The following is a 27,098-nucleotide window of genomic DNA, read 5'->3' on the forward strand; positions in this document are numbered from 1 at the left end:
TTGAAATGTTCCGCATTGACTGACCGTCATGTCTTAAAGTAATGATGGACTGTCGTTTCCCTTTGCTTCTTTGAGCTGTTCTTGCCATAATATGGACTTGGTCTTTTACCAAATAGTGCTATCTTCTGTATACCACCCCTACCTTGTCACAACACAACTGATTGGCTCAAACACATTAAGAACAAGGCACACCGAACTCATGAAGCTGGTTGAGAGAATGCCCAGAGTGTGCAAAGCTGTCATCAAGGCAAAGGGAGGCTACTTTGAAGAATCTCAAATATAAAATAGATTTTTATTTGTTTAACACTTTTTTGGTTACTACATGATTCCATGTGTTAATTCATAGTTCTGATGTCTTCACTATTATTCTACAATGTAGAAAATAGTAAAAATAAAGAAAGACCCTTGAAGGAGTAGTCGTGTCCAAACTTGACTGGTACTCTATACCAAACAAAAATATAAACCCAACATGTAAAGTGTTGGTCCCATGTTTCATACGCTGAAATAAAAGATCCCAGAAATGTTACATCCGTTACATAATGTTACAACTAATTTCACTAATTTGACATTTTTTTGTGTTTCAATGACTGTTGGTGAGCATTTCTCCTTTGTCAAGATAATCCATCCACCTGACAGGTGTTGCATATCAAGAAGCTGATTAAACAGCATGCTCGTAACACAGGTGCACCTTGTGCTGGTGACAATAAAAGGCCACACTAAAATGTGAAGATTTGTCAAACAACATAATGCCACAGATATCTCAAGTGTTGAGGGAGTGTGCAATTGGTACTCCAGGAAAGTCCACCAGAGCTGTTGGCAGATAATGACTGTTCATCTCTCTACCATAAGCCACCTCCAACATCGTTTTAGAGAATTTGGCAGTAGGTTCCAACCAGCCTCACAACTGCAAACCTTGTGTAACCACGCCAACCCAGGACCTCCACATCTGGCTTCTTCACTTGCGGGATCGTCTGAGACCAGCCACCTGGTCAGCTGATGAAATTGAAAACTATTACTGTCTGTAATGAAGCCCTTTGTGGGGAAAATCTCATTCTGATTGGCTAGGCCTGGCTCCCCAGTGGATGGGCCTATGCTTTCCCAGGCCCACCCATGGCTGTGGGCCTAATTTATTTATTTCAATTGACGGATTTCCTTATATGAACTGTAACTCAGTAAAATCAACAGAAACAGAAATTGTTGCATGTTGCGTATATATTTTTGTTCAGTAAATATTTTTGTATGTTTAGCTCACATAATATAATTTAAAAGTATGCATTAAAGTGTCTGTAATAAAAGAAATGCGGCAAAAACATATGTAAACGTATATATATTTTTCCGATAGAAACATACACATACGAACAACCAATTTGTTTTTCTCTGTTGCTATTTCAATATTTCAATAATAAATCATTCGAAAAATATGATCCGACCAGAGAGGATCATATGACCCCCTCTTTAGAGGGATTTGCAATGACCCCCCCCTTTAAAAATGTTTTCTTGCACTGGCTCTATGCACACTCACTGGACTCTACCCAGACACACACACACTACACTGACACTCCAACACACACATACTCACACACACACATACACACAAAACAAACACATTCATATTGACTCCACACACACTCACACATAGACACACGTTCACTCTTTCACACTTTTCACATACGCTGCTGCTACTCTGTTTATTATCTATCCCGATTGCCTGGTCACTTTTACCCCTACTTACATGTACATATTACCTCTTACCTCAACTACCTCATACCCCTGCACATTGGCTCGCTACCAGTTGGTACTCCTTGTATATTGCCTCATTATTTTTATTTGATTGTGTACACTATTTCCTTTTTTTATTTAGCAAATTTGTCTTACTTTTTAACTCTGCATTGTTGGGAAAGGGCTCGTAAGTAAGCATTTCATGGCAAAGTCTATATATATGTTGTATTCAGTGCGTGTGACAAATAACATTTGATTTGATAACTAGGCCCCAAATCTTTGTATACATTTTTTTCGCTCACCAAGCGAGGAGTTTTGCATGGAGGTCAATGAGAGCATTGCATTTGGTCAACAACCAAAAATTACAGATTATTTTCTGTGTGAGGCTTATTTGTAGTGATGGAAAACAGAGGCTTTCTTACACGCGCAAAATTGTACGCAGCATCATCTGGATATGCGTGCAACAAAAGTTCAACATTCACCTTCTGCTACCATTTCTGTCAAACTGTCTACGCATACACACCAAACGCACTGCAACTGCCTCTGCAACGCAATGCTGCAAGGCAAACACAGCTTTTCATTGGAAATGAATGTAATCCTGGTGTACCAAAATGCTATGACGCTGTCGGTGTGTTCTAAGCGTCAACGTGGCACTGTCATAGGATGCCACCTTTCCAAGAAGTCTGTTAGTCAAATTTCTGCCCTGCTAGAGCTGCCCCAGTCAACTGTAAGTGCTGTTATTGTGAAGTGGAAACTTCTAAGCGCAACAACGGCTCAGCCGCAAAGTGATAAGCCACACAAGCTCAAAGAACTGGACCGCTGAGTGCTGAAGCAAGTAGCATTTAAAAACCGTCTGTCCTCGGTTGCAACACTCACTACCGAGTTCCAAACTGCCTCTGGAAGCAACATCAGCACAATAACTGTTCGTCAGGAGCTTCATGAAATGGGTTTCCATAGCCGAGCAGTCGCACACAAGCCTAAGATCACCATGCGCAACGCCAAGCTTCGGCTGGAGTGGTGTAAAGCTCACCGCCATTGGAATCTGGAATCGTATTTTGCACAAGGACGCTGTAGGTGTTTTTGAAGCTTGAAAGTCACTGAGCTCTTCAGTAAGGCCATTCAACTTCCAATGTCTGTCTATGGAGATTGCATGGATGTGTGCTCGATTTTATACAACTGTCATCCACAGGTGTCGCTGAAATAGCCAAATCCACACATTTGAAGGGGTGTCCACATACACATATGTGTGTATATGTATATATATAGATGTACATTTATTTCCAATGGAAGCTGTGTTTGCCTTGCAGCATTGCGTTACAGCATTCTGGGTGGTGGATTTATCGAATGCATGCATCAAAAGGTATGTGTAGACGCCTTGACAGAAATGGTAGCAGAACGTTAATGTTGAACTTTTGTTGCACACATATCCATATGATGCTGTGAACCATTTTGCGCCTGGCACTGTAGTTGTGATTGAGGTGTTAGATGCTTAACAATTTCGAGGCATGCCTTGGAGCTCCTGTATCAATGGTAACATCACTACTTGTCTGATCGAATATGAGTTTCGTAATGATTAGGTTGTTACGAGTATACTGATATAAATAGGCTACGTAACATCCCGGCAACTTTGCGAAAAAATACTTTATATCGGAGTTGTGCCTGTTGTTCACACGTGTATCTGCTCTCTCATTAGCAAGAATGGTCCGACCTGATCTTGCCCCGATTAATTTCCCTACCTGAAAACACGCAATACCGTAAAGTGTTGTGTATTCACGCACAAAATTCGTGAGGAACCTGAAGCGCAGGTGGCTTGACTGGGTTTTGCGAGTCTCGGCTCAATTGACCGCATAGGATGATATAGGCTACTCAAATCGGTTAATGGTTCGACATGTCACACTAATAGCAGGCAGGGTAAACAAATATACAGATTAGAATATAATATACATTAATAGACTGCATCTCTCTCTCATTTATTTCCAATTCAGAGTGTGGGGCGTGGCTCCACCTAAAATAAGACTCTGCCTCTTTATAAAGATTGGCCAGACCTGCCCTGTTCTTGAACCGGGTAGTTCAGCGCTCCGGCGATTCTCAATTGATGACTGTCCGTCTCTTCGTACATTGCACAAGAAGAGTAGACTGGCTAGTGTACGCTAGTTTGAGCCGTCCTCTATTCCAATATCTTTCGGAACTGTTGTTGACATTCAACAGTGAAGGGGACTTGTCCAAAAAGTTAACATTTTGGAGTGATCATAAGGAGCGCATTTACCCAAACGTGTAGGTCCTCGTTAAAGACTGTCCACCAGGGATGTTCGACCTAACGAAGGAATGGAACCTGTCATTCGCCGGCTGCGGGTTCCTGGGGATCTATCACATCGGAGTGGCCAGCTGCCTGTCGGAACAAGCGCCTTACCTTATCAAAGGTGCCACCAAGATCTACGGGGCTTCAGCTGGTTCCCTCTCTGCCTCGATGCTCGCCAGCCAGGCATCCATAGGTAGGCTACAGTACCCTACACTGGCCCTTGATTTCACCAGTTCCTGTCATCAGTTGATTGCCTGGATGGGGACTTTTACGCACAAGGAGTAGTCCTCCCTTTCATGTGTTTAGGGCAACTTCAGATTAGCAGTCAAATTAATTTTCAAGAATAATAATTTATGGTCTTGACACATGGGGTGAAATGACTAACAATGCTGGAAACGTTGCTCCTATGTAATAGATAGGTGATTATACTGGTGTTATAGGTTGAATTTAGAATTTTAAAATAGGCTACATTCTTCTCATGTTATAAACTGCAAATTATTTATAATCGAGCCAAAATACCTGCCTGTGTAGAAATATGGTAGTCTACCACTCATTGATCATATCACCACTGATAAATGGTCAGTTAAAGGACTATTGACCTATTGGTCCTCTGGATCAGAGGCCTTCCAATGGTAGTGATGGATCTCGCTGACTAGGGGCACACACACAATCACGATTAAGAGTAAATATAACCTTGCATCACATAGAACTGACTTAGAGAGTAGTTCTTAGCTGAGTGTCTGTGCGAAACCTGGCCTTTTTCACTTTCTCTTCATTTTGAACCCCATAACCTTACAGTCAAAGAGACGAAGGAGTAGCCTCCTGCAAGGTTTCTGGGAATCAGTCCATACCTGTCCCAGTTGTATCATGTTTAAATGAGAGAGAGAGGGTTAAAGAGGGTGAGAGATTGAAAGAAAGTGTGAAAGAGTAATAGAGGGAGACATTTCGCTACACCTGCAATAACATCTGCTAAACACGTGTATGCGACCAATGAAAAAATAATGATGCATTTGACTTATAGAGTGAACAGACAATATAGGGGTCATGAACCTTTTACCGCGGTGGGCTTCAACAGGGGTCCGCACAGAGCGTTTCTTGGTAGTCTTAAACAAATCTACTTTGAGACAAGAGTATACACCTCACACATGGTTATGGGCTTACATTGAAGAATACACCTGTACCATGTATGATATAGAGTTGAAATGTATTCCATTTTGAGCTTGCATTGAGTTTATATACAGTATATCACAGAAGACTGAAATATAACAAAACGCCTGGTTTGTTCATTGAGCTGTATACTGAGGTGACTATTCAAAGATGCTCAGCTGGTCAATATCTCCTTCCAGTGATTCTACAACATCTTGTCAACATGTGCCGGGAAACATTATACAGATATCTGATACCAATCTGACTGTATGTGCTTTTGTCCATACCAAGGCGTCAAAAACCTCTCCAAAATGTAAAATTGTGTAAAATCTTTCTGCAGCAATTTTATGGAGAAAATGACATTCTTTGATGTAGACAATACTTTTTTCATGTGTTCATGAATGTTTGTGTTTAGGCCCGGTGGCCAAAAAACTCTCCAAATACATTTACGGTTTTAGATAAAATATCTTACAGATATCTTCCAGGCCCTTTCTCACTCTCTCTCATCATGTTACAAGCTGACAGGCACAGACCATAAAAGCCTCAAGCTCACTCAACTACACCTCCCCTTTTCCAGTTACGACCAGATAAGGATGTGGCTCCACTGAACTGACCAATCAGCAGTGAGGAGACTTGACAGGCAATGCACTATTGTGACCCCATCAACACCAACTTTTATATCACCGACAACAAGTACATCACCCCATGTAGTAGGGAGGGGTTAATTGCACAGGTCATGACAGTTAAGCTGTGTTGAACATGTAGCTGTACCGAACACAGGCCCACAGCCCATTTGAACTGTTTCAGCTTTACTCAATGTCAATGTTATACAGGCACTACAAATACAGAGCAAAGGGCAGGCAAGGGAAATAAAGGTAGCCTGCGTTCATCTCACAGTAAAGGATATGTACAGATACCTACGTATAGATGTTTTTATGTGCATGCAAAGGGGAGCTCTGGTCAGGGACTCAGCTGCAGTGAGTAGTAGTACTTATTTTTTGTGTAATTCGGGGAGAGGTTGAATCACAGAGATTCCTGAAAGGTGAAATACAATTGTGTACATGTATAGTATTTTTGGTCTTGGATTTTAAAAAGCCCTGGATAGCCTAAAGACACTATAAACAGGGGTCCTTGTTGGGACCACAATTGCTTGGCAGCATATTCAGGATTTATTTATAAAGCGAGTCAGTAGGTTATAACAATTGAATAAACTAGATATTCAAAATAGTGCTTGCATAGACTATAAAGCGCTAACTCAGCCAGCCAAAAGTACCTGTGGTAGGTGAGGATGGAGGAGAGTGACTGGTGTGGATCAATTCATTCATCCAGGCGAGAGATTTCATATGAGCAGGGGTTTGAACATCATTCCTGAAGTAAAATAGATGGCGCTGACAGCTCTGCTTCTAGCTCCTAAGCAACTTTGCAGTATTTTGTTTTTTTTTGCGTGTTATTTCTTAAATTATTAGCCCAGAACATTTTTTGTGTTATTACAATACATACAGCCGAAAATAACTTTTGGATATCAGAGCGGCGGTAACTTACCAGCATTACGACCAGAAATCAAATCAAATCAAATGTTATTTGTCACATGTGCCGAATACAACAGGTGAAATGCTTACTTTACAAGCCCTTAACCAACAATGCACTTCAAGAAATAGAGTTAAGAAAATATTTATTAAATAAACTAAAGTAAAAAATAAACTAAAAAGTAACACAATAAAATAACAATTCCGAGGCTATATACAGGGGGTTCCGGTACAGAGTCAATGTGTGGGGGTACAGCAATGTGCGGGGGTACAGGTTAGTCGAGGTAATTTGTACATGTAGGTAGGGGTACAACTTTCCCAAAATACGACTTTTCCAAAATACGACTTTCCTAAATTGGATCCTTTGTTCGTACCCCCCAGGGCAATTGAACTTATTCCAGAGGCTGCTCCAAGACTCCCCCGGCGGAGAAGAGGAGTGTATTTCTAGTCTGACTCAGGAGGCATGCACACCATCCACCGCTTCTGAGTATATTACTCGCTAATGTTCAATCCCTGGACAATAAAGTACATGAGCTCAGGGCGAGGATCTCCTTCAAGAGAGACATAAGGGACTGCAACATACTCTGTTTCACGCAATCATGGCTCTCTCTGGATATACTGTCCCCGTCCATACAGCCAGCTGGGTTCTCAGTACATCGCGCAGACAGGAATAAAGAACTCTCTGGGAGAAAGAAAGGCAGTGGTGTATGTTTCATAATTAACTACTGATGTTGTGATTGTGATGACGTACAGGAACTCAAGTCCTTTTTTTCACCCGAACTAGAATACCTCACAATCAAATGTAAACCGTATTACCTCCAAAGAGAATTCTCTTCGGTTATAGTCATAGCCGTGTATATTTCCCCTCAAGCCGATACCACGATGGCCCTCAAGGAACTACACTGGACTTTGTGCAAACTGGAAACCACATATACTGAGGCCACATTTATTGTAGCTGGGGATTTTAACAATGCAACTTTGAGGAAAACGCTACCGAAGTTCTATCAACACATTGCGTGTCGTAAGTGCGCTTCAAAAACTCTCAACCATTGTTTCTCTCCCTTCTGGGATGGCTATAAGGCCCTCCCGGGCCCTCTATTCGGCAAATCAGATCCATTCTGCTCCTCCCTTCGTATAGGCAGAAACTCAAACAGGAAGTACCCGTGCTAAGGTCTATTCAACGCTGGTCTGACCAATCGAAATCCATGCTTCAAGATTGTTTTGATCACGAAAACTGGGATATGTTCGGGTTGCCTCTGAGAATTACATTGACTTATCAATGGACACAGTGACTGAGTTCATCAGGAAGTCTATAGGAGATGTTGTTCCCACTTATTAAAACCTACCCAAACCAAAAACCGTGGATAGATGGCAGCATTTGCGCAGAACTGGAGTGGCCATCACAAAGCAATAGAAGATTTGTGGGCAGAACTGAAAAGCATGTGCGAGCAAGGAGGCCTACAAACCTGAATCAGTTATACCAGCTCTGTCAGGAGGAATGGGCCAAAATTCACCCAACTTATTATGGGAAGCTTGTGGAAGGCTACCCGAAACATTTGACCCAAGTTAAACAATTTAAAGGCAATGCTACCAAATACTAATTGAGTGTATGTAAACTTCACTGGGAATGTGATGAAAGAAAATCAGAAATAAATCATTCTCTCTACTATTATTCTGACATTTCACATTCTTAAAATAAAGTGGTGATCCTAACTGACCTAAGACAGGGAATGTTTACTAGGATTAAATGTCAGGAATTGTGAAAAACTGAGTTTAAATGTATTTGGCTAAGGTGTATGTAAACTTCCGACTTCAACTGTAAAAGGAGTACCGGTACCGAATCAATGTGCTGGGGTCGGAGGTAGTTGAGGTGATTTAGGTAATATGTACATGTAGGTAGGGGTAAAAGTGACTAGGTAATCAGAATAGATAATAAACAGTGTAGCAGCGTATGAAAGTGTGTCTATGTAGTGTGTTTGTGTGTGTGTGTGTGTGTGTGTCACTGTAGTATGTGTGAGTGTGTGGGTGAGTCCAGTGAGTGTGCATAGAGCCACTGCAAGAGAGTCAGTGCAAAGAAGGGGGTCACTGCAAATAGTCTGGGTAGCCATTTGATGAACTATTACACTACTTCAGTATTTTCTTATCACTAATAGATTTTATTTACTGTGTCTGTGAGCATAAAAGTCTTTAGATCCATTCCATTCAAGTGTAGATAAGATGAACACACATAACTAGCTCAGTACAGGTGCAGGGCACTAAATAAGTGAAACCGGTGGAGAAATGTTTTTTTGTGAGCTACAGATCACTGTCTAGTGCCCTTGAGAATCAATCTTCCTTTGAATAAAACAATTATCCAATTCCTCCCAATGGAAGGCCCTAACACAACTAACAGACTGTCTCTCCGTCCCTCCCCTCCTCTAGCTAAGTGCTGTGAGGATGTGATCGAGACTGTCATGGAGGCCCGGAAGCGTAACCTGGGTCCCCTCCACCCCTCCTTCAACCCGCTCAAGATCATCAGGTCGGGCCTGGAGCGCGACCTGCCCGCCAATGCTCACACACTCGCCTCCGGGAGGCTGTGTGTGTCACTCACTCGCGTGTCTGATGGACAAAACGTCATCGTGTCCGAGTTCAAGTCCAAGGAGGAGCTCATCCAGGTCAGTGTCCTCACTCAACCCACCTGGGGTGCTATTCACAAAACATATCCGAGTAGGAGTACTGATCTAGGATCAGTTTTGCCACTTAAATCATAATGGATTGGAGTTGGGACCTGATCATAGATCAGCACTCCTACTACGAAACATTGTGAATATGGGCCCTGAACACCCCTGAGCACTTGAGAGTTTTTCCATATCCCATACATATCCCAGAAATATTTGTCCTTTCAGCTACTGGCCTTGCCAATGACTGTTTACATTAGTTGTATGAAGTGTAAACTGGGTTGGACTGTGTAACATCTCTCTCTCTGATGTGTCTACAGGCGCTGCTGTGTAGCTGTTTCATCCCCATATACTGTGGCCTGATCCCCCCATCCTTCCAAGGAGTGGTAAGTGCCCAAGGCCCTAATGCCTCAACTGCTTTCTTTACGTTTCCTTGAACACTGTTTCCTTATTTTCTAAGAAAAATCAGCAAATGTTGGACTGAGTTTCTTATGGTCTCGTCTTTAAGATGCCTTTATTGCTCAGATCATAGTCATAAGGAGGCTATAGGTTCAAGTGTTGCATAATGTTTCTGTTCGTGTGTATGTCTGTCTGTGCATACACTCTGGTACTTGTCCATTTGTCAATCTACCTTACCCTAGTAGCTAATCAGCCCGAGAACCATTTCCCTTGGCAGGTCATGTCACGTCCTGACCATAGTTCTTATGTGTTTTGCTTGTTTAGTGTTGGTCAGGACGTGAGCTGGGTGGGAATTCTATGTTGTGTGTCTAGTTTGTCTGTTTTCTGTGTCAGTGTTTGTACCACACGGGACTGTTACGGTTAGTTATTTTGTTCTTTTGTAATTGTATATTGTTTTCATGCATATTAAATCATGGAAACTTACCACGCTGCACATTGGTCCTCCGATCCTTCTCGCCTCTCCTCGTCCGAGGAGGAGGAAGAGCTAGACTGCCGTTACAGGTCAGTGGTGTATTTTATATATATATACCGTATATATACACACTACATGCCCAAAAGTATGTGGACACCTGCTCGTCATGGGCTTTAATTTGGAGTACCCCCCCCCCCCCCTTTGCTACTATAACAGCCTCCACTTTTCTGGGAAGGCTTTCAACCGATGTTGGAACATTGCTGAGGGGACTTGCTTCCATTCAGCCGCAAGAGCATTAGTGAGGTCGGGCACTGATGTTGGGCGGTTAGGTCTGGCTCGCAGTCGGCGTTCCAATTCATCCCAAAGGTGTTCAATGGGGTTGAGGTCAGGGCTCTGTGCAGGCAAGTCAAGTTCTTCCACACCGATCTCGACAAACCATTTCTCTATGGACCTCGCTTTGTAAACGGGGGCATTGTCATGCTGAAACAGGAAAGGGCCTACCCCAAGCTGTTGCATCAAAGTTGGAAGCACAAAATCATCTAGAAAGTAATTGTATGGTATAGCAATAATATTTCCCTTCACTGGAACTAAGGTGCCTAGCCCAAACCATAAAAAACAGCCGTAGACCATTATTCCTCCTCCACCAAACTTTACAGTTGGCACTATACATTGAGGCAGGTAGTGTTCTCCTGGCATCTGCCAAAGCCAGATTCGTCCGTCGGACTGCCAGATGGTGAAGCGTGATTAATCACTCCATAGAAAGTGTTTCCACTGCTCCAGAATCCAATGGCGATGAGCTTTACAACACTCCAGCCAACGCTTGGCGTTGCGCATGGTGAACTTAGGCTTGTGTGCGGATGCTCGGCCATGGAAACCTATTTTCATGAAGCTCCAGATGAACAGTTTTTGTGCCGACTTTGCTTCCAGAGGCAGTTTGGAACTCGGTAGTGAGTGTTGCAACCGAGGACAGATGATTTTTATGCACTACGTGCTTCAGCACTCGGAGGTCCCGTTCTGTGAGCTTGTGTGGCCTACCACTTCGCGGCTGAGACGTTGGTTGCTCCTAGAATGTTCCACTTCACAATAACAGCACATACAGTGTATTTCCGTTTGAGGAATATTTAGATAAAGCCTGGAATAAACAAAAAAGGGCTACCTATAATTATATTGTAAAAATATGTTGCTTCTATGTGGTAAATGGCATGTGTGTTTATAGATTGTGTGTAGGCTTGTCTCCCATATGAATATTCTCTTTGTGCTAGACTGGGTTGAAATTACTTCTGTTTCTTTTTTTCTTTTTTTCTTTATCTGCATATGTATGTATGTATGTATGTATGTATGTATGTATGTATGTATGTATGTATGTGTATATGTACAGTGTGTATGTATGTATGTATTATTTTACTGCTCTAGGGATGTAATTATTGCTTTGATAACCTTATTTACTATTATGTTTAGATTTTTACCGCACTTTTCTTTTTCACTCTTTATGCGATACTCAATGCAGAGAACACAGGAAGAAGAATGATCATTTAATTACCATAGTGAATTTTTGTAATGTTTGTTTATGTGTCAATTAATCCCATAAGGGATGGGTTACCAACTGGCGATTTGACACAACTTTTTTTTTTTTTTTCAGTAATTCATTCATACAGTTGACCAGTCAGCTCTAGCAGGGCAGAAATTTGACGAACTGACTTGTTGGAAAGATGGCGTCCTATGATGGTGCCATATTGAAAGCCACTGAGCTCTTCAGTAAGGCCATTCTAATTCCAATGTTTGTCTATGGAGATTGCATGGCGGTGTGCTCGATTTTATACACTTGTCACCAACAGGTGTAGCTGAAATAGCCAAATCCACTCATTTTAATGAGTGTCCACATACTTTTGTATATATAGTGTACTTCCAGACTGGCTTCTGACTTCAGCAGATTGGGACCAGAAAGTCCAGGGTAGCTCCATTCTAAACTGAGTCACTAGGACATAGGAGCGCAGTCCTTCAAAACATCAACTACCATATATCAATGATCTATTTAGGTATTCTCTCTCTCTCTCTCGTACCATTCTGGCTCAGTGAAGAACTGGCTCAGAGCCAAGTCTACACTGTGACTGAACATATTAACACACAGACCTGTCTAATATGCTGACCACACCGCCCGCGTTGCATGTGCTGCAAAATAAATGTACACATGCATGTTATTCAATAATTTCATCGAAACTGCTCGCACGCGTCAATGAGCGTCTGCGTAGCCAGGTTGGTTACCAACCGCCATGTAAAGCCCACAGAAGAAGACTGAAGGAGGAGAGATTACTAGAAACTAACTAGGTATTCCCTTTTACCTGTGGATTAATGGTGGGAGTAGAGAACACACGATTATGTGGGACTCAAAATGGGTCAAAATTCTACAAAGATCCAGAACAAATGATCTATGTGCATTTCAGGTAAACTAACAACCCAATGTTTTTGCCAACCTTTCTGCCAAGTTGAGTCTTAATCTGGTTTAGGAACTGGCGCTGATATCCTTTTTCCCCTCAGATGTTCTAAGCGTTTTACACTGGAAAACTATGAATTAATTTTGAAATGTTAGAGGGTAGCATCTGAACTTGAAATGGAGCTGCATCGTGCAATTACATAAGACTGGCAAAATGGATGAATTCTCCGAATAGTACTGTCGGTCTGTTTGGTCATGATTTGACAGTGTTGAGAAGCTGGCTTAGGGGAAATCTTCTGCTGACACGCCACGCCTAATATGTCCTCAAGGAAAATGTTTCCTTGAATATGTCGTATCTTATACATTCGATTTCAGTGATAACCGCGTTGGGTTAAGTGAGACGTTTTTTTTGCAGAAGATAGGCGCGGAGGCAGTCAACAAATATTTATAATATATTTTCCAAATACTATTATTTACTTACTCTCTCCTCAAAATACCTAGGGGTCTCTGTCAGTGCTTTAATGGCCTATGAGTGTAAGGGTGTGAACTGGCGGCAGAGAAGTCAGACGCAGGAGAGAAATAACTGTTCCAACGGCGCAGTTTATTAACAAAACCCACCGGAAAACAGAATAATAAAAATCAATGGGTAACATAACCCGACGCACACCAGTACAGACGTACACAATACTTACAATAAACAATCACCGACAAGCACATGAGGGGGAACAGAGGGTTAAATACACAACATGTAATTGATGGGATTGGAACCAGGTGTGACGGAAGACAAGACAAAACCAATGGAAAATGAAAAATGGATCAGCGATGGCTAGAAGGTCGGTGACGTCGACCGCCGAACACCGCCGGAACAAGGAAAGGGACCAACTTCGGTGGAAGTCGTGACAATGAGCTTTATCCATTTCTGTATCGAGCACAGGGCAATTGAAAGAGAGTGACCCGGCTCTACATATTTTACTGGTTTGCGACTCACTAACACCGCCCCCGGTTAGAGGGGAATAAAGCAGCCCAGAGTTAACACACACAGGAACTTTAAATCATACACAGGTGAAGATGTACATGTGTATGGTTCTGTAATGGACAGAAATAGGGAGGTAGTAAATATGCTATACAGGAGATAAATATACTGTCCTGAAAATATATTTTCAGAGTACGATATAGTGGGGTATGGGATTAAACAACAAGGACTGTACCTAACAATGACCTAATAATCATGTATTACATAGTAACACCAGATGAATGACTAGCGTGGCAATAGCACAGTAAGACTAATGACAAGGACTGTATATTATACAAATAGTATGCTATTGCACAGAAACACACAAGAGCAAGGACTCATCAGTAGTAACATAATAATAACAGGAATGAGAACTACATGGAATACTGCTACTCTAGCACATACTACATTGATAACAGCGACATCAACTTACTTTGTAGTCACAAATCGTATGCACTTATGTTCACCCACACTCACAGACTGGAATAACACAGTTTAGGTGAGGGCAATATTTACTCCCTTGGAGAGCGTGGGTCAGGCTGGCTAGCCAATCAGGGCCTGGAAAGACTGCAGGGCTAGAGCGTGCACAGATTTGAGACACATGGCTATTGTCTGATTGGCTGAAGCCATGAACTGGAGGAGATATTGATATCTCAGGCGAGGGGGACGAAGGGTGAGAATGGGTGAAATTCAGACAGCGCGGCTCCAGAAAGCAAATAAACAAATGCTTACACAAACAGTGATATAGCGCCCTTGGCAGGGGGATTCTGTAACAGCTATATTGATGTGTCTTGCCTCTTAGAGAAGATTTATCTGGCATTCATTCTAAGTTGATAGCCTTTATACTGTATAAGAGATGTAGAACAGTCATATCTGTCAGCCCTGAGACATCTTGACCACAGTATGCCTGGGGTCTTGTTCTGTGGAGAGGCTGTGGTCCTGATGTAAGTTGTGCATGGTTCCAAAAACACCCAAGTATTCTCACTTTCTCTCTCCCTCCTCCCTCTCTCCCTCTCTCCCTCCTCCCTCTCTCCCCCCTCTTCTCTCTCCAGCGTTATGTGGATGGGGGCATCAGTGACAACCTTCCTCAGTCAGAGCTGAAGAACACCATCAGCATCTCTCCGTTCTCAGGCGAAAGCGACATCTGTCCCCGGGACACCTCCTTCAACTTCCACGAGCTTCGTTTCACCAACACCTCCATCCGGTTGAACCTGAGCAACATGTACCGCCTCAGCAAGGCCCTGTTCCCCCCAGAACCCAAGGTACACACTTAGCACCTTTTTTCCTATCTAGAACCTAAAAGGGTTCTTCGGCTGTCCACATTATGGGGTGGCAGGTAGCTTAGTGGTTAGCGCGTTGGACTAGTAACCGACAGGTTGCAAGATCGAATCCCCGAGCTGACAAGGTAAAAATCGGTTGTTCTGCCCCTGAACAAGGCAGTTAACCCACTGTTCCTAGGCCATCATTGAAAATTAGAATTTTTTCTTAACTGACTTGCCTAGTTAAATAAAGAATAAAAAAATCATAGGACTCTTTGAAGAAACCTTTTTAGTTCCATGTAGAACTGTGGAAAGGACAGCCGAAAAACCCTTTTGCAACCCATTTTTCTAAGAGTGTAGGACGCCCGCTATGATTGCTTACCAATGTGTTATTTATGTGTTATGAATGTGTTATGAAGTCCTTATGTAGGCCCTGTTGCCAAAGGTAGGATGGAATATCAGGATGCTCCTTAGTCCCATTCATTAGATGGGTTGTTTATGACTGCTTGTAAATGCCTTATGTATGGGTTATGAATGTGTTATGAAATGCGACTCCACTTTGTCCCTATACTGACATTTCACTTGTTTGATTGCCTTGCGGAGGGAATAACTACACTGTTTATATTCGGCCATATTCCCAGTCCTCTTTCCATGGTTAAATGCGGTGGTTTGCGCTTTCAGTTTGCGCGAATGCCGCCATCCATCCATGTTTTTTGGTTAGGGTAGGTTTTGATAGTCACAGTGGGTACAACATCTCCAATGCACTTCCTTATAAACTCACTCACTGAGTCAACGTATAGATCAATGTTATTCTCTGAGGCTGCCCGGAACATTTCCCAGTCCGCTTGATCAAAACAATCTTGAAGCATAGAATCTGATTGGTCAGACCAGCGTTGAATAGATCTAGTCACGGGTACATCCTGTTTGAGTTTCTGCCTATAGGACGGTAGAAGCAAGATGGAGTCGTGGTCGGATTTGCCAAAGGGAAGGCGGGGGAGGGCCTTGTATGCATCATGGAAATTAGAGTAGCAATGGTCCAGTGTATTGCCCGCACGGGTGCTGCAATCAATATGCTGATAGAATTTAGTTAGCTTTGATCTCAAATTTGCTTTGTTAAAATTCTGGATGTTATACTCATTTCAAGCTTTAGCAGTCATTCTGATCTCATTTACAATGATTAGTGCTTTATTATATTATATAAATTATATCAAATAGCCTAGTACACATATTAAAACTTTTCAAATGCTGTCGGGTGCATCGCAAATTCAAAACCGCTAGACAGCACAGCAACATAATACATAAGTTACAAAACTTTTGTTTCACAAATGAATATGTTGAAATGGAACCAAATGTTTCTGTCTTCAATTATTTTTAATAGGATAGATGGCCTATATGGGCTACGGTATAGATTGAATGTGATAGTCTGCCTATAACCAGCCAGAGTAGGCCTATAACGCCATTCCTATTCTATTCAGAATTGTAAAAAATGTATAGAATTGGAAATTAGTTATCAGGCTGGTTAATGCAATGCATGTCTGTTTAATTTGGAGAAATCCATCAGCGCTACGTTGCGGCGGTGGCATATACTGCACACTTTTTACTAAACGGTACGTGCTAAACAGTATGCGACGATGAGTACATAGTGTGCAGTTTAAGTATGTAGTACGCTAGTATGGGTATTCAGACATGACCACAGTTTCTGGCTAGATACCTCTTTCCCTGTGGCTTTGTTGTTGTAGTAACACAAAATCTAAAGTAGCCAGAGAACAGTGCCTCAGTAGCCTCAGACACGTTGACTTATAACCCCTAGTCAAACACTTCCTGGATTGTTATCCATTCACAAACACAGGACAGGAGGAGCCTGTTGTACGGTTCAGGATGGTATGCAGTTGAAGTCGGATGTTTACATACACCTTAGCCAAATACATTTAAACCCAGTTTTTCACAATTCCTGACATTTAATCCTAGTAAAAATCCCTGTTTTAGGTCAGTTAGGATTACCACTTTATTTTAAGAATGTGAAATGTCAGAATAATAGTAGAGAGAATGATTTATTTCAGCTTTTATTTCTTTCATCACATTCCCAGTGGGTCAGAAGTTTACATACACTCAATTAGTATTTGGTAGCATTGCTTTTAAATTGTTTAACTTGGGTCAAGCGTTTCGAGTAGCCTTCCACAAGCTTCCCACAGTAAGTTGGGTGAATTTTGGCCCATTCCTCCTGACAGAGCAGGTGCAACTGAGTCAGGTTTGTAGGCCTCCTTGCTCACACACGCCTTTTCAGTTCTTCCCACAAATTGTCTATAGGATTGAGGTCTGGGCTTTGTGATGGCCACTCCAATACCTTGACTTTGTTTCCTTAAGCCATTTTGCCACAACTTTGGAAGTATGCTTGGGGTCATTGTCCATTTGGAAGACCCATTTGCGACCAAGCTTTAACTTCCTGATTGATGTCTTGAGATGTTGCTTCAATATATCCACAGAATTTTCCTTTCTCATGATGCCATCTATTTTGTGAATTACACCAGTCCCTCCTGCAGCAAAGCACCCCCACAACATGATGCTGCCACCCTCGTGCTTCACGGTTGGGATGGTGTTCTTCGGCTTGCAAGCATCCCCCTTTTTCCTCCTAACATAACGATGGTCATTATGGCCAAACAGTTCTATTTTTGTTTCATCAGACCAGAGGACATTTCTTCAAAAAGTACGATCTTTGTCCCCATGTGCAGTTGCAAACCGAAGTCTGGCTTTTTTATGGCGGTTTTTGAGAAGTGGCTTCTTCCTTGCTGAGCGGCCTTTCAGGTTATGTCGATATAGGACTCGTTTTACTGTGGATATAGATACGTTTGTACCTGTTTCCTCCAGCATCTTCACAAGGTCTTTTGCTGTTGTTCTGGGATTGATTTGCACTTTTCGCACCAAAGTACGTTCATCTCTAGGAGACAGAACGCGTCTCCTTCCTGAGTGGTAATGACGGCTGCGTGGTCCCATGGTGTTTATACTTGCGTACTATTGTTTGTACAGATGAACGTGGTACCTTTAGGCGTTTGGAAATTGCTCCCAAGGATGAACCAGACTTGTGGAGGTCTACAGTTTTTTTTCTGAGGTCTTGGCTGATTTCTTTTGATTTTCCCATGATATCAAGTGAAATAATCTGTCTGTAAACAATTGTTGGAAAAATTACTTGTGTCATGCACAAGGTAGATGTCCTAACCGACTTGCCAAAACTATGGTTTGTTAACAAGAAATTTGTGGAGTGGTTGAAAAACGAGTTTTAATGACTCCAACCTAAGTGTATGTAAACTTCTGACTTCAACTGTACATAATTTCCACTGTTTTATGTGGTTAAAAACAACTGCTTATGTAATAGTTCATTATCAGCAATAACATGATTGCTAATCGGTAAGTCAAATTGTAATAGTTATAACACATGACATGATGAATGTGTCTGAGCCGTTGCCCTGTATTTTGTGTGGTTATATATCGGTTGTTATATGATTAACAAAGTCTCTGTCTTATGGGTATTCTCTGTCTCTTATATATGAGCAGTATATTTATTCAATTTACCTCTTGCATATGATCCCCTACCTCAATAGGTATGATCTATGTGTTTTCTTTGACAGGTCATGGCAGAGATATGTCAGAGTGGCTACAAGGACGCCCTTCGCTTTCTTGAGGAGAACCGTGAGTATTACTATGTTGCCTTTGACAGTAATGTGGGCTGTAATGTGGGCTGTACTAAGATCATAAGCTACTGTGACATATACGCAGTGAGCATCAATGATGTCAATTGTACAGGGTTCAAAATGAAGTGTGGAGTAAACCAGCACTTATTTCCATGTCCATTATGGTAAATCAACACTTATTTATGGTGTAATATTTGTGTAGACAGATTGGCTGACAACATCAGGAAAATGTGCGCGCATCGATGGCGCGAGAAGCCGTGCTTTGTTATGATTCTGAACAGTCAGATAGCTAGCAACAATGACAAGAAGCTCTCGTGTGGGGACTCGTAGGTGGCTTGTTTCATCTAGTTTCATCTTGATTACCATGTCTTGTTTTGAGGTGTTTTAACTGATTTCATGTCAATGCTAACATGGCTAGCTAGCTAACCAACAACTGTAACAATGTATTTGAGAGACAACAAATGCTCATTGTGCAAATGTATTTATGGTTTCAATAAACATTGAGACAAAAACAATCTAAGCCAACCCTGTCTGTTTCGCCCCATAGTGGCCACGCACCGTTTTTTGTGCTAAACAAACAACTAGTCTATGCTGTATTACAAAGATTATTAATGTATCGTTTATGATGTCAGATCTGCTAAAGCTGGAGTGTCCGACTGCCGGCCCCTACCTATCAGAAGCCACCTGCTGCTGCAAGCCCATCGCCATGGAAACCACTAAGAACTGGATGTTCTGGCGTCTCCGCCTCCTGAGGAAGCAACACTGGTGGTTGGATGAGCAGATTGTTGACAACCTGCCAACCCAAATCAAGAAAGGTAGATAGGAGGTCATCCTAGACCGGGGATGGGCAACTGGCGTTCCGCGCCATTTTGTAGGCCTACGTATCAATTTCCACTTTTTTGTATATATACACTACCGTTCAAAAGTTTGGGGTCACTTAGAAATGTCCTTGTTTTTGAAAGAAAATAAACTATTTTTGTTTTTAATGGAATATCTACATAGGCGTACAGAAGCCCATTATCAGCAACCATCACTCCTGTGTTCCAATGGCACGTTGTGTTAGCTAATCCAAGTTTATCATTTTGAAAGGCTAATTGATCATTAGAAAACCCTTTTGCAATTATGTTAGCACAGCTGAAAACTGTTGTCTTGATTAAAGCAACAATAAAACTGGCCTTCTTTAGACTAGTTCAGTATCTGGATCATCAGCATTTGTGGGTTCAATTACAGGCTTAAAATAGCCAGAAACAAAGAACTTTCTTCTGAAACTCTTTAGTCTATTCTTGTTCTGAGAAATGAAGGCTATTCCATGCGAGAAATTGCCAAGAAACTGAAGATCTCGTACAACGCTGTGTACTACTCCCTTCACAGAACAGCGCAAACTGGCTCTAACCAGAATAGAAAGAGGAGTGGGAGGCCCCGGTGCACAACTGAGCAAGAGGACAAGTACATTAGTGTCTAGTTTGAGAAACAGACGCCTCACAAGTCCACATCTGGCAGCTTCATTAAATAGTATCCGCAAAACACCAGTCTCAACGTCAACAGTGAAGAGGCGACTCTGGGATGCTGGCCTTCTAGGCAGAGTTCTTCTGTCCAGTGTCTGTGTACTTTTGCCCATCTTAATATTTTATTTTTATTGGCCAGTCTGAGAAATGGCTTTTTCTTTGCAACTCTGCCTAGAAGGCCAGCATCCCGGAGTCGCCTCTTCACTGTTGACGTTGAGACTGGTGTTTTGCAGGTACTATTTAATTCCTATCGGATGAATTACCTGACGCATGAAAAGTCACCACCAGGCTGATGGAAACATGAAATGGCGGTACAATTTTATAAATGCAGACATGGTGTGCGCCACGTCATCATGACTAGTCTTTTAGCCGCAAAAAGTCAGTTTGATGGAAACACATCTCTGGTGGGAAAATGCGCATATTGTTTTATGCAGATTTTAGAATATTCACATGAAAATCTGTCGCAAATTGGATGGAAACTTAGCTACTGACAGTCACTCAATTAGCCCATGTCAGCAATTATTGGGGGGATTGATACATTCTAGTTTAGCCAGCTATCTAAACTTGCAGTAATCATGATCATCGTCGAATTACCGATCAGGGAGCCCCCATTGATTTTATTAGTCACTCAGATATAAAAACTTGAAAAACTGCAAAATCTTCTCTCCGCCCAATGGCAAAATGTGTAGAATTGTAGCAAACGTGGTTTAAAACTGCAACATTTTCTCTACGCCCCATGGCAAAATGTGTAGAATTGCAGGAACTTAGCTCTTAAAATGCTATTTTTTCTCCCTCCGCTGTCAAGAGGGGGGATGCTTAAATGTTTCACTTGCAAGGTGGGAGGCCCCCCCCAAAAAATGTTTTTACTTACGGCCACCTAAAGGCTAGGGCTGGCTCTGACTGCATGTGTGGGCATGCATGTATGTATGCAGACCTGCGAGTTCAGATTTTTTGTGGCCACCACGGCCCCACCCCATCAAAGTTGCCCATCCCTGACCAAGACTTTCCAATCTTTTCTGCTCAAAGCTGTTAAAAGCTGTTGTTATCTAGTTATAACATTGTATTGTCACTATGCTATTGTCAGTGACGTGTGATTGATTATGTGTCACTGAAAGTCATCTGAGGCTGTGCCTGTATCAGCAAAGTGTGACATATTGTGTCTCTATGACTGTAGTGTTCTGTGAGGCGTGCCAGCAGAAGCCTGGTCTGTATGCTCAGGTGTCTGAGATGCTGCTGGTCAGAGTGGCCTCCTACATGCTCCTGCCCTGCACACTACCTGTGGTATCAGCCTACTCAGTGGGCAAGAGGTAAGACTACATCGTATACCACTACTAGTGCTACCTACCACAAACTAACAAGCCCTCAATGAGCTCAATGCGGTCACAGTAGCTCAAACAACAACCAAGGATGACAACACTAATGCAAACAAATCATCTTCTAAAAAGCCCAGAAATATCCTTTAGCATAACTAGCCTTTAGCATACAGCAGCCTCATTAGCCCACCACAACAACCAAATAACTACCCTCTGTTCTATTGGCGAACATGCAATCACTGGAAAATAAACTGAATGAGCTCTGTTCGAGACTATCCTATCAACGTGATCTGAAGAACTGTAATATCCTATATTTCTCAGTTGTGGCCAAACAAGGTCATGGTAAATTAAATCTAGCTGGACAGAACGGTGGCATCGGAGACGCTCAGGGGAGGGTGTGTGTGTGTCTCTTTGTTAACAACAGCTTGTGTGCGATCTCTAATATTAAGAAAGTCTCTAGGTTCTGCTTGCCTGAGTTGGAATACCTCATGGTAAGCTGTAGACCATACTACCGATACGACACTAAGACTGCACTCAACGAGCTGTAGAGGGCCATAAGCAAACAAGAAAATGCTCACCCAGAGGTAACTCTCCTAATGGCCGGTGACTTTAATGCAAGAAAACTGAAATCCGTTTCACCTCATTTCTACCAGCATGTCACCTGTGCAACTAGAGACAAAAAACTCTCGATCACCTTTACTCCACACACAGAGACGCGTACAAAGTTCTCCCTCGCCCTCCATTTGGCAATTCTGACCATAACTCTATCCTCCTGTTTCGTGCTTACAAGCAAAAACTCAAACAGGAAGTACCAGTGAAGCGCAAAATATGGAAGTGGTCCGATGAAGCGGATGCTAAGCTACAGCACTGTTTCGCTAGCACAGACTGGAATATGTTCCAGGACTTCAATAATAAGTGCATTGACGACGTCGTCCCCACATTGACCGTACGCACATCTTTATTGTTGCCATGGCTTATGGGCAACATCCGCAATGACCTAAAGGCTAGAGCTGCCGCTTTAGAGGTGCAGGACACTAATGTGGATGCTTATAAGAAATCCCGATACTACCTCCGACGAACCATCAAACAGGCAAAGCCTCAATACAGGACCAAAATCGAATCCTACTACACTGGCTCTGACGCTCGTCGGATGTGGCAGGGCTTGCAATCAATCACGGATTACAAAGCGAAACACATCCGCAAGCTGTCCAGTGACGCGAGCCTACCAGATGAGCTTAAACCTTTTATGCTCACTTTGAGGCTAGCAACACATGCATGAGAGTACCAGCTGTTCCAGATGAATGTGAGATCACGCTCTCCGTTGCCGATGTGAGTAAAACCTATAAACCGGTTAACATTCACAAGGCCAGACGGATTACCAGGATGCGTACTCAGAGCATGCGCTGACCAGCTGGCAAGTGTCTTCACTGACATTTTCAACCTCTCCCTGATCCAGTCTGTAATGCCTGTATGTTTCAAGCAGATCACCATAGTTCCTGTGCCAAAGAACGCCAAGGTAACCTGTCTAAATGACTATCGCAGCACTCACATTTGTAGCCATAAAATGCTTTGAAAGTCATGGTTTACATAAACACCATCATCCCAGACACCCTAGACCAACTCCAATTCGCATAACGCCCCAAATGATCCACAGATTACGCAATCTCTATCGCAATCCACACTGCCCTTTCCCACCTGGACAAAAGGAACACCTACGTGAGAATGCTGTTCATTGACTACAGCTCAGCGTTCAACACCATAGTGCCCTCCAAGCTCATCACTAAGCAAAGGACCCTGGGATTAAACACCTCCCTCTGCTACTGGATCATGGACTTCCTTCCAGGCCATTCCCAGGTGGTGAGGTTAGGCAACAACACGTCCGCCACGCTGGACCTCAACACGGGGGCCCCTGAGGGGTGCGTGCTTAGTCCCTTCCTGTACTGCCTGTTCACCCACGACTGGCAGCGCACGACTCCAACACCATCATTAAGTTTGCCGACGATACAACGGTGGTAGTAGACCTGATCACCGATGATGATGTGACGGCCTATAGGGAGGACGTCAGAGACCTGACAGTGTGGTGCCAGGACAACAACCTCTCCCTCAATGTCAGCAAGACAAAACAACTTATTGTGGACTACAGGAAGGGGAGGGCCGAGCACGCCCCCATCAACATCAATGGGGCTGTAGTGGAGCAGGTCGAGAGCTTCAAGTGCCACAGTGTCCACATCACTAAGGAATTATCATGGTCCACATCACACCAACAGAGTCGTGAAGAGGACACGACAATGCCTTTTCCCCCTCAGGAGGCTGAAAAGATTTGTCATGGGCACTCAGATCCTCAAAAAATGATAAAGCTGCACCTTTGAGAGCAACTTGACTGGTTGCATCACTGCTTGGTGTGGCAGCTGCTTGGCATCTGACCGCAAGGTGTTACAGAGGGTAGTGCGTACGTCCCAGTACACCACTGGAGCCAAGCTTCCTGCCATCCAGGACCTCTATTCAAGGCAGTGTCAGAGGAAGGCCCTAAAAATGGTGGTACCGATGCACCATGTCTGGACCAAAAGGACCCTGGACAGCTTCTACCCCTAAGCTATAAGACTGCTAAATAGTTAGTTTAATAGTTAACCAACAGCTACCTGGAATATCTGCATTGACCCTTTTCGTACGAATCCCTTTTGACTTATCACATACGCTGCTGTTACCGTTTATTATCTATCCCGTTGTCTAGTAATTTTATCCCTACCTATATGTACATATCTACCGCAATTACCTTGTACCCCTGCACATCAACTTGGTACTGGTACCCTGTGTATATAGTGTATATAGCCAAGTTGTCGTTACTCATTGTGTATTTGAAATCAATTTTTTGGGGGGGTCACATACACATGGTTTGCAGATGTTAATGCGAGTGTAGCGAAATGTTGTTATTTTTATATTATTTGTCTTTTTTTATCTCTGCATTGTTGGAAGCATGTGACAAATACAATTTAATAGGTTGAGGTTCCTTTCTAAACCCAATCAATTTGAATGCACTGCACAGGGCCGCCACCTAGTGGACATTGTCACAAAATAGGCAAGTCAATCCACCACGGGAATTGTTGAGAACTGCCAACCCTACTGCTACATCACAGTACTTTGACTCTCTGTTGTCCCTCTCCTGTACACCAGGTTTGTGGAGTGGATCCCAGAGGTGCCTGCAGACATGCGTTGGCTAGCTGGGGTGGCTGGGGATGTTGCTGGGAGCGTGTACAGACAGGCCTGGAGAGGAGCACCAGCAGACATAACCAGGTGAGAGACATGGACTTACTACTACTGGGTTATATTATGTATGGATGGATGGATGGAGTCTACTTGTAGATTTGGGTGTCTGTCATACAGTATGAATAAAGTCTAATGGCCTTGTGTGTTTTTATTTTTGCAGTGATGGTTCCCTGAGGAATTGCACGAGCCTGCCCCCACCCCTGGAACGTGACGGACAAAGGGAGAGAGACTGTCACCTCGCCGGGTTCGCTCGCTCTGCTCTCAAATTCCAAAGCCAATACTGGAACATCCCCACCGCCCCCTCTTCCCACTGCCCCACCAGCCCCCACTCGCCCAGCCCCTCCCCTCGACAGATCTGCTTCAGTGTTCATTTTGGCACTCTTTTTTAGATCCATTCTAGTCTGTCATTTTGACTAAAATATCATTAAATCTTAGTCACATTTTTGTGATTTGAATAATGATTTAGTCATTGTTAAAATGATGAAAAGAGAGCCGTTTTAGTCAACTAAATGCCCTTTCATTTTAGTTATATTTTAGTCCACATCACATTTGTATTGCCTCATTAGCCACAAACCACGTTTCCATCCAGTGTTTTTATGGGAGTAGTCATATCAAAGATTTGTATAACTAACCCAAGATGGACCATAACTACTGAGATGGTAGGCTATTCAAGAAATAAATGGTTCTATCCAACATGTCCAAGCAGGACTGCATGATTCCAGATACAGTATTTTGATGTGCAACCGAATCCAGCGATTGTCATGAATTGTGAGTTGACGATAGGGTATTGTTGTTATATTTTACTGTTAAAATAGGGCTCCAGAATGTTCTGTTTTTTTTTGTTCAATAGGGATGAATTTGCCTAAATCTTTATGTGTACTAATATCAAAGGCTAAATTATTTTGGGGCTTATACACCAGATGATACAGTGAAAACTCAAACACATCAGCTAGATCACTAACACTAAATATAATACCCACTGCTAGTAGTCATGTATTAATCTAAAAGTAAACGAAATGTCTTCATTTTTTATTTTACAGTTGTAGCACTGCTAAACTATACACATACAATGGGTCAATGCGCAATTGCGCATTTCGTGGGCTTCGTATCTGAAAGACATGTCTAATATTTTGATTGTAAAATAGTTGCTATTGAGATCAATATTAATAGATGACAAATATAAAGTAAACCCACAGAAAGCTGAGAACAACATTTGCTTCTAAATCAAGAAGCATTTTTTCTCACTCCCAGAGTGCACATCGTGGCTTGCTCATCACAGCAGCAGGCTCCAGCGGAACAGGTCAACAGGCAGACACTTCCATTACAGAAATCATGAGGATAATGCACTTTACTGTTTGACCAAATCAACGGTTTTAGCCACTCAAAAAATAGGACGTTTTTAAACTTTGGAGTGAGGTGACCATGTAACGAATGTTCAGCTCGCACGCCACCAATTACAGATTTAAGTCGCACACCAAGTCAAAGGGTTGCAGTCTAGAGCCTTGACCCTTGAAATACTGTAGCTATATTGTAATCAAAGTTGTGTCATAAGTAGTGGTCTGATACTGTAGGTTGCAGCAAACTACAAGCTAGAATTATCAATCGGTTATTAGCCTATCTGAGCGTCAGAGGAGACTGGTGGCGGGAGGAGCTATAGGAGGACGGGCCTTTTTGTCATGTCTGGAATGGAGTTAATGGAACATATCAAACACATGGAAACCACATGTGCCAGCTCAAGTTCCCTCCCACGGGGCCTGTCTATAGTGTATAGGAACTGAAAGGTGGTTTAGGATGGGCAAGTTGGTCATGTGATCGAATAGCTTTGGAATCCAGAACTGTTGCTATAGACACACTAATGACTCAATCATGTATTTTGATCACTCCACCTATCATATTTTATTCTATTGTACACATTGGGAAACAATTTACCAGCTCACCACCAAAGACCTCTGCAAGTGAATTCTTTTTTGGGGTTTACACATTTTATAAATCACTTTGTCTAGTTTTACCAGATAACGTGTTGTCACTACCTAAGTACAGTACCTACCTACCTGTGTTCAGTCAAATGTAGCATTCATTCCTCATTCCAGACGGACTGTTGATATGACTTGACGTTGACTTCTTAAATATGAGCTCTGCTGTGTTATTTATTTTGTATTAGACAGGACCCTTGCACTAAACTATGAACTACTGTGATGAGCTGTGATGTCAAGAAATTTGAAATCACAATATTCTTGAAAGTTCCCTTCAGAACTTCTCTTAATGTTGACATTTGCTTTTGCACAATAACTTTAGGTGCATAGGATTCACAATTTTAATGGCATAATCAAATGTCAAATTTAAGTTATCACACTGCCCCATTTATAGTAGGCTACATACTGTACTTATTTTTGTAACGTGTGTAACACTG

General features: G+C 42.5%; 1 protein-coding gene across 1 annotated transcript; it reads left to right on the forward strand.

Annotated features, from left to right (window-relative positions):
• Positions 1–3,775: 3,775 nt before the first annotated feature.
• Positions 3,776–25,396, forward strand: LOC120050029 (patatin-like phospholipase domain-containing protein 2). Its single transcript, XM_038996627.1, has 9 exons — positions 3,776–4,211; positions 9,112–9,344; positions 9,668–9,733; positions 14,714–14,923; positions 18,544–18,604; positions 19,239–19,421; positions 21,286–21,418; positions 24,596–24,715; positions 24,849–25,396. The coding sequence occupies exons 1-9, from the start codon at positions 4,025–4,027 to the stop codon at positions 25,075–25,077; spliced, it is 1,422 nt and encodes a 473-aa protein (XP_038852555.1). The 5' UTR covers positions 3,776–4,024; the 3' UTR covers positions 25,078–25,396.
• Positions 25,397–27,098: the final 1,702 nt, after the last annotated feature.

The sequence above is a fragment of the Salvelinus namaycush genome, chromosome 6 (assembly GCF_016432855.1).
Source record: "Salvelinus namaycush isolate Seneca chromosome 6, SaNama_1.0, whole genome shotgun sequence".
NCBI classification, from domain to species: Eukaryota; Metazoa; Chordata; class Actinopteri; order Salmoniformes; family Salmonidae; genus Salvelinus; species Salvelinus namaycush.

Coding starts and splice junctions, on each gene's coding strand:
- LOC120050029 (XM_038996627.1), top strand. CDS start 4,025: ATGTTCGACCTAACGAAGGAATGGAACCTGTCATTCGCCGGCTGCGGG. Junction 9,734..14,713: donor CCCCATCCTTCCAAGGAGTG/GTAAGTGCCCAA, acceptor TTCTCTCTCCAG/CGTTATGTGGATGGGGGCAT. Junction 24,716..24,848: donor GCACCAGCAGACATAACCAG/GTGAGAGACATG, acceptor TTATTTTTGCAG/TGATGGTTCCCTGAGGAATT.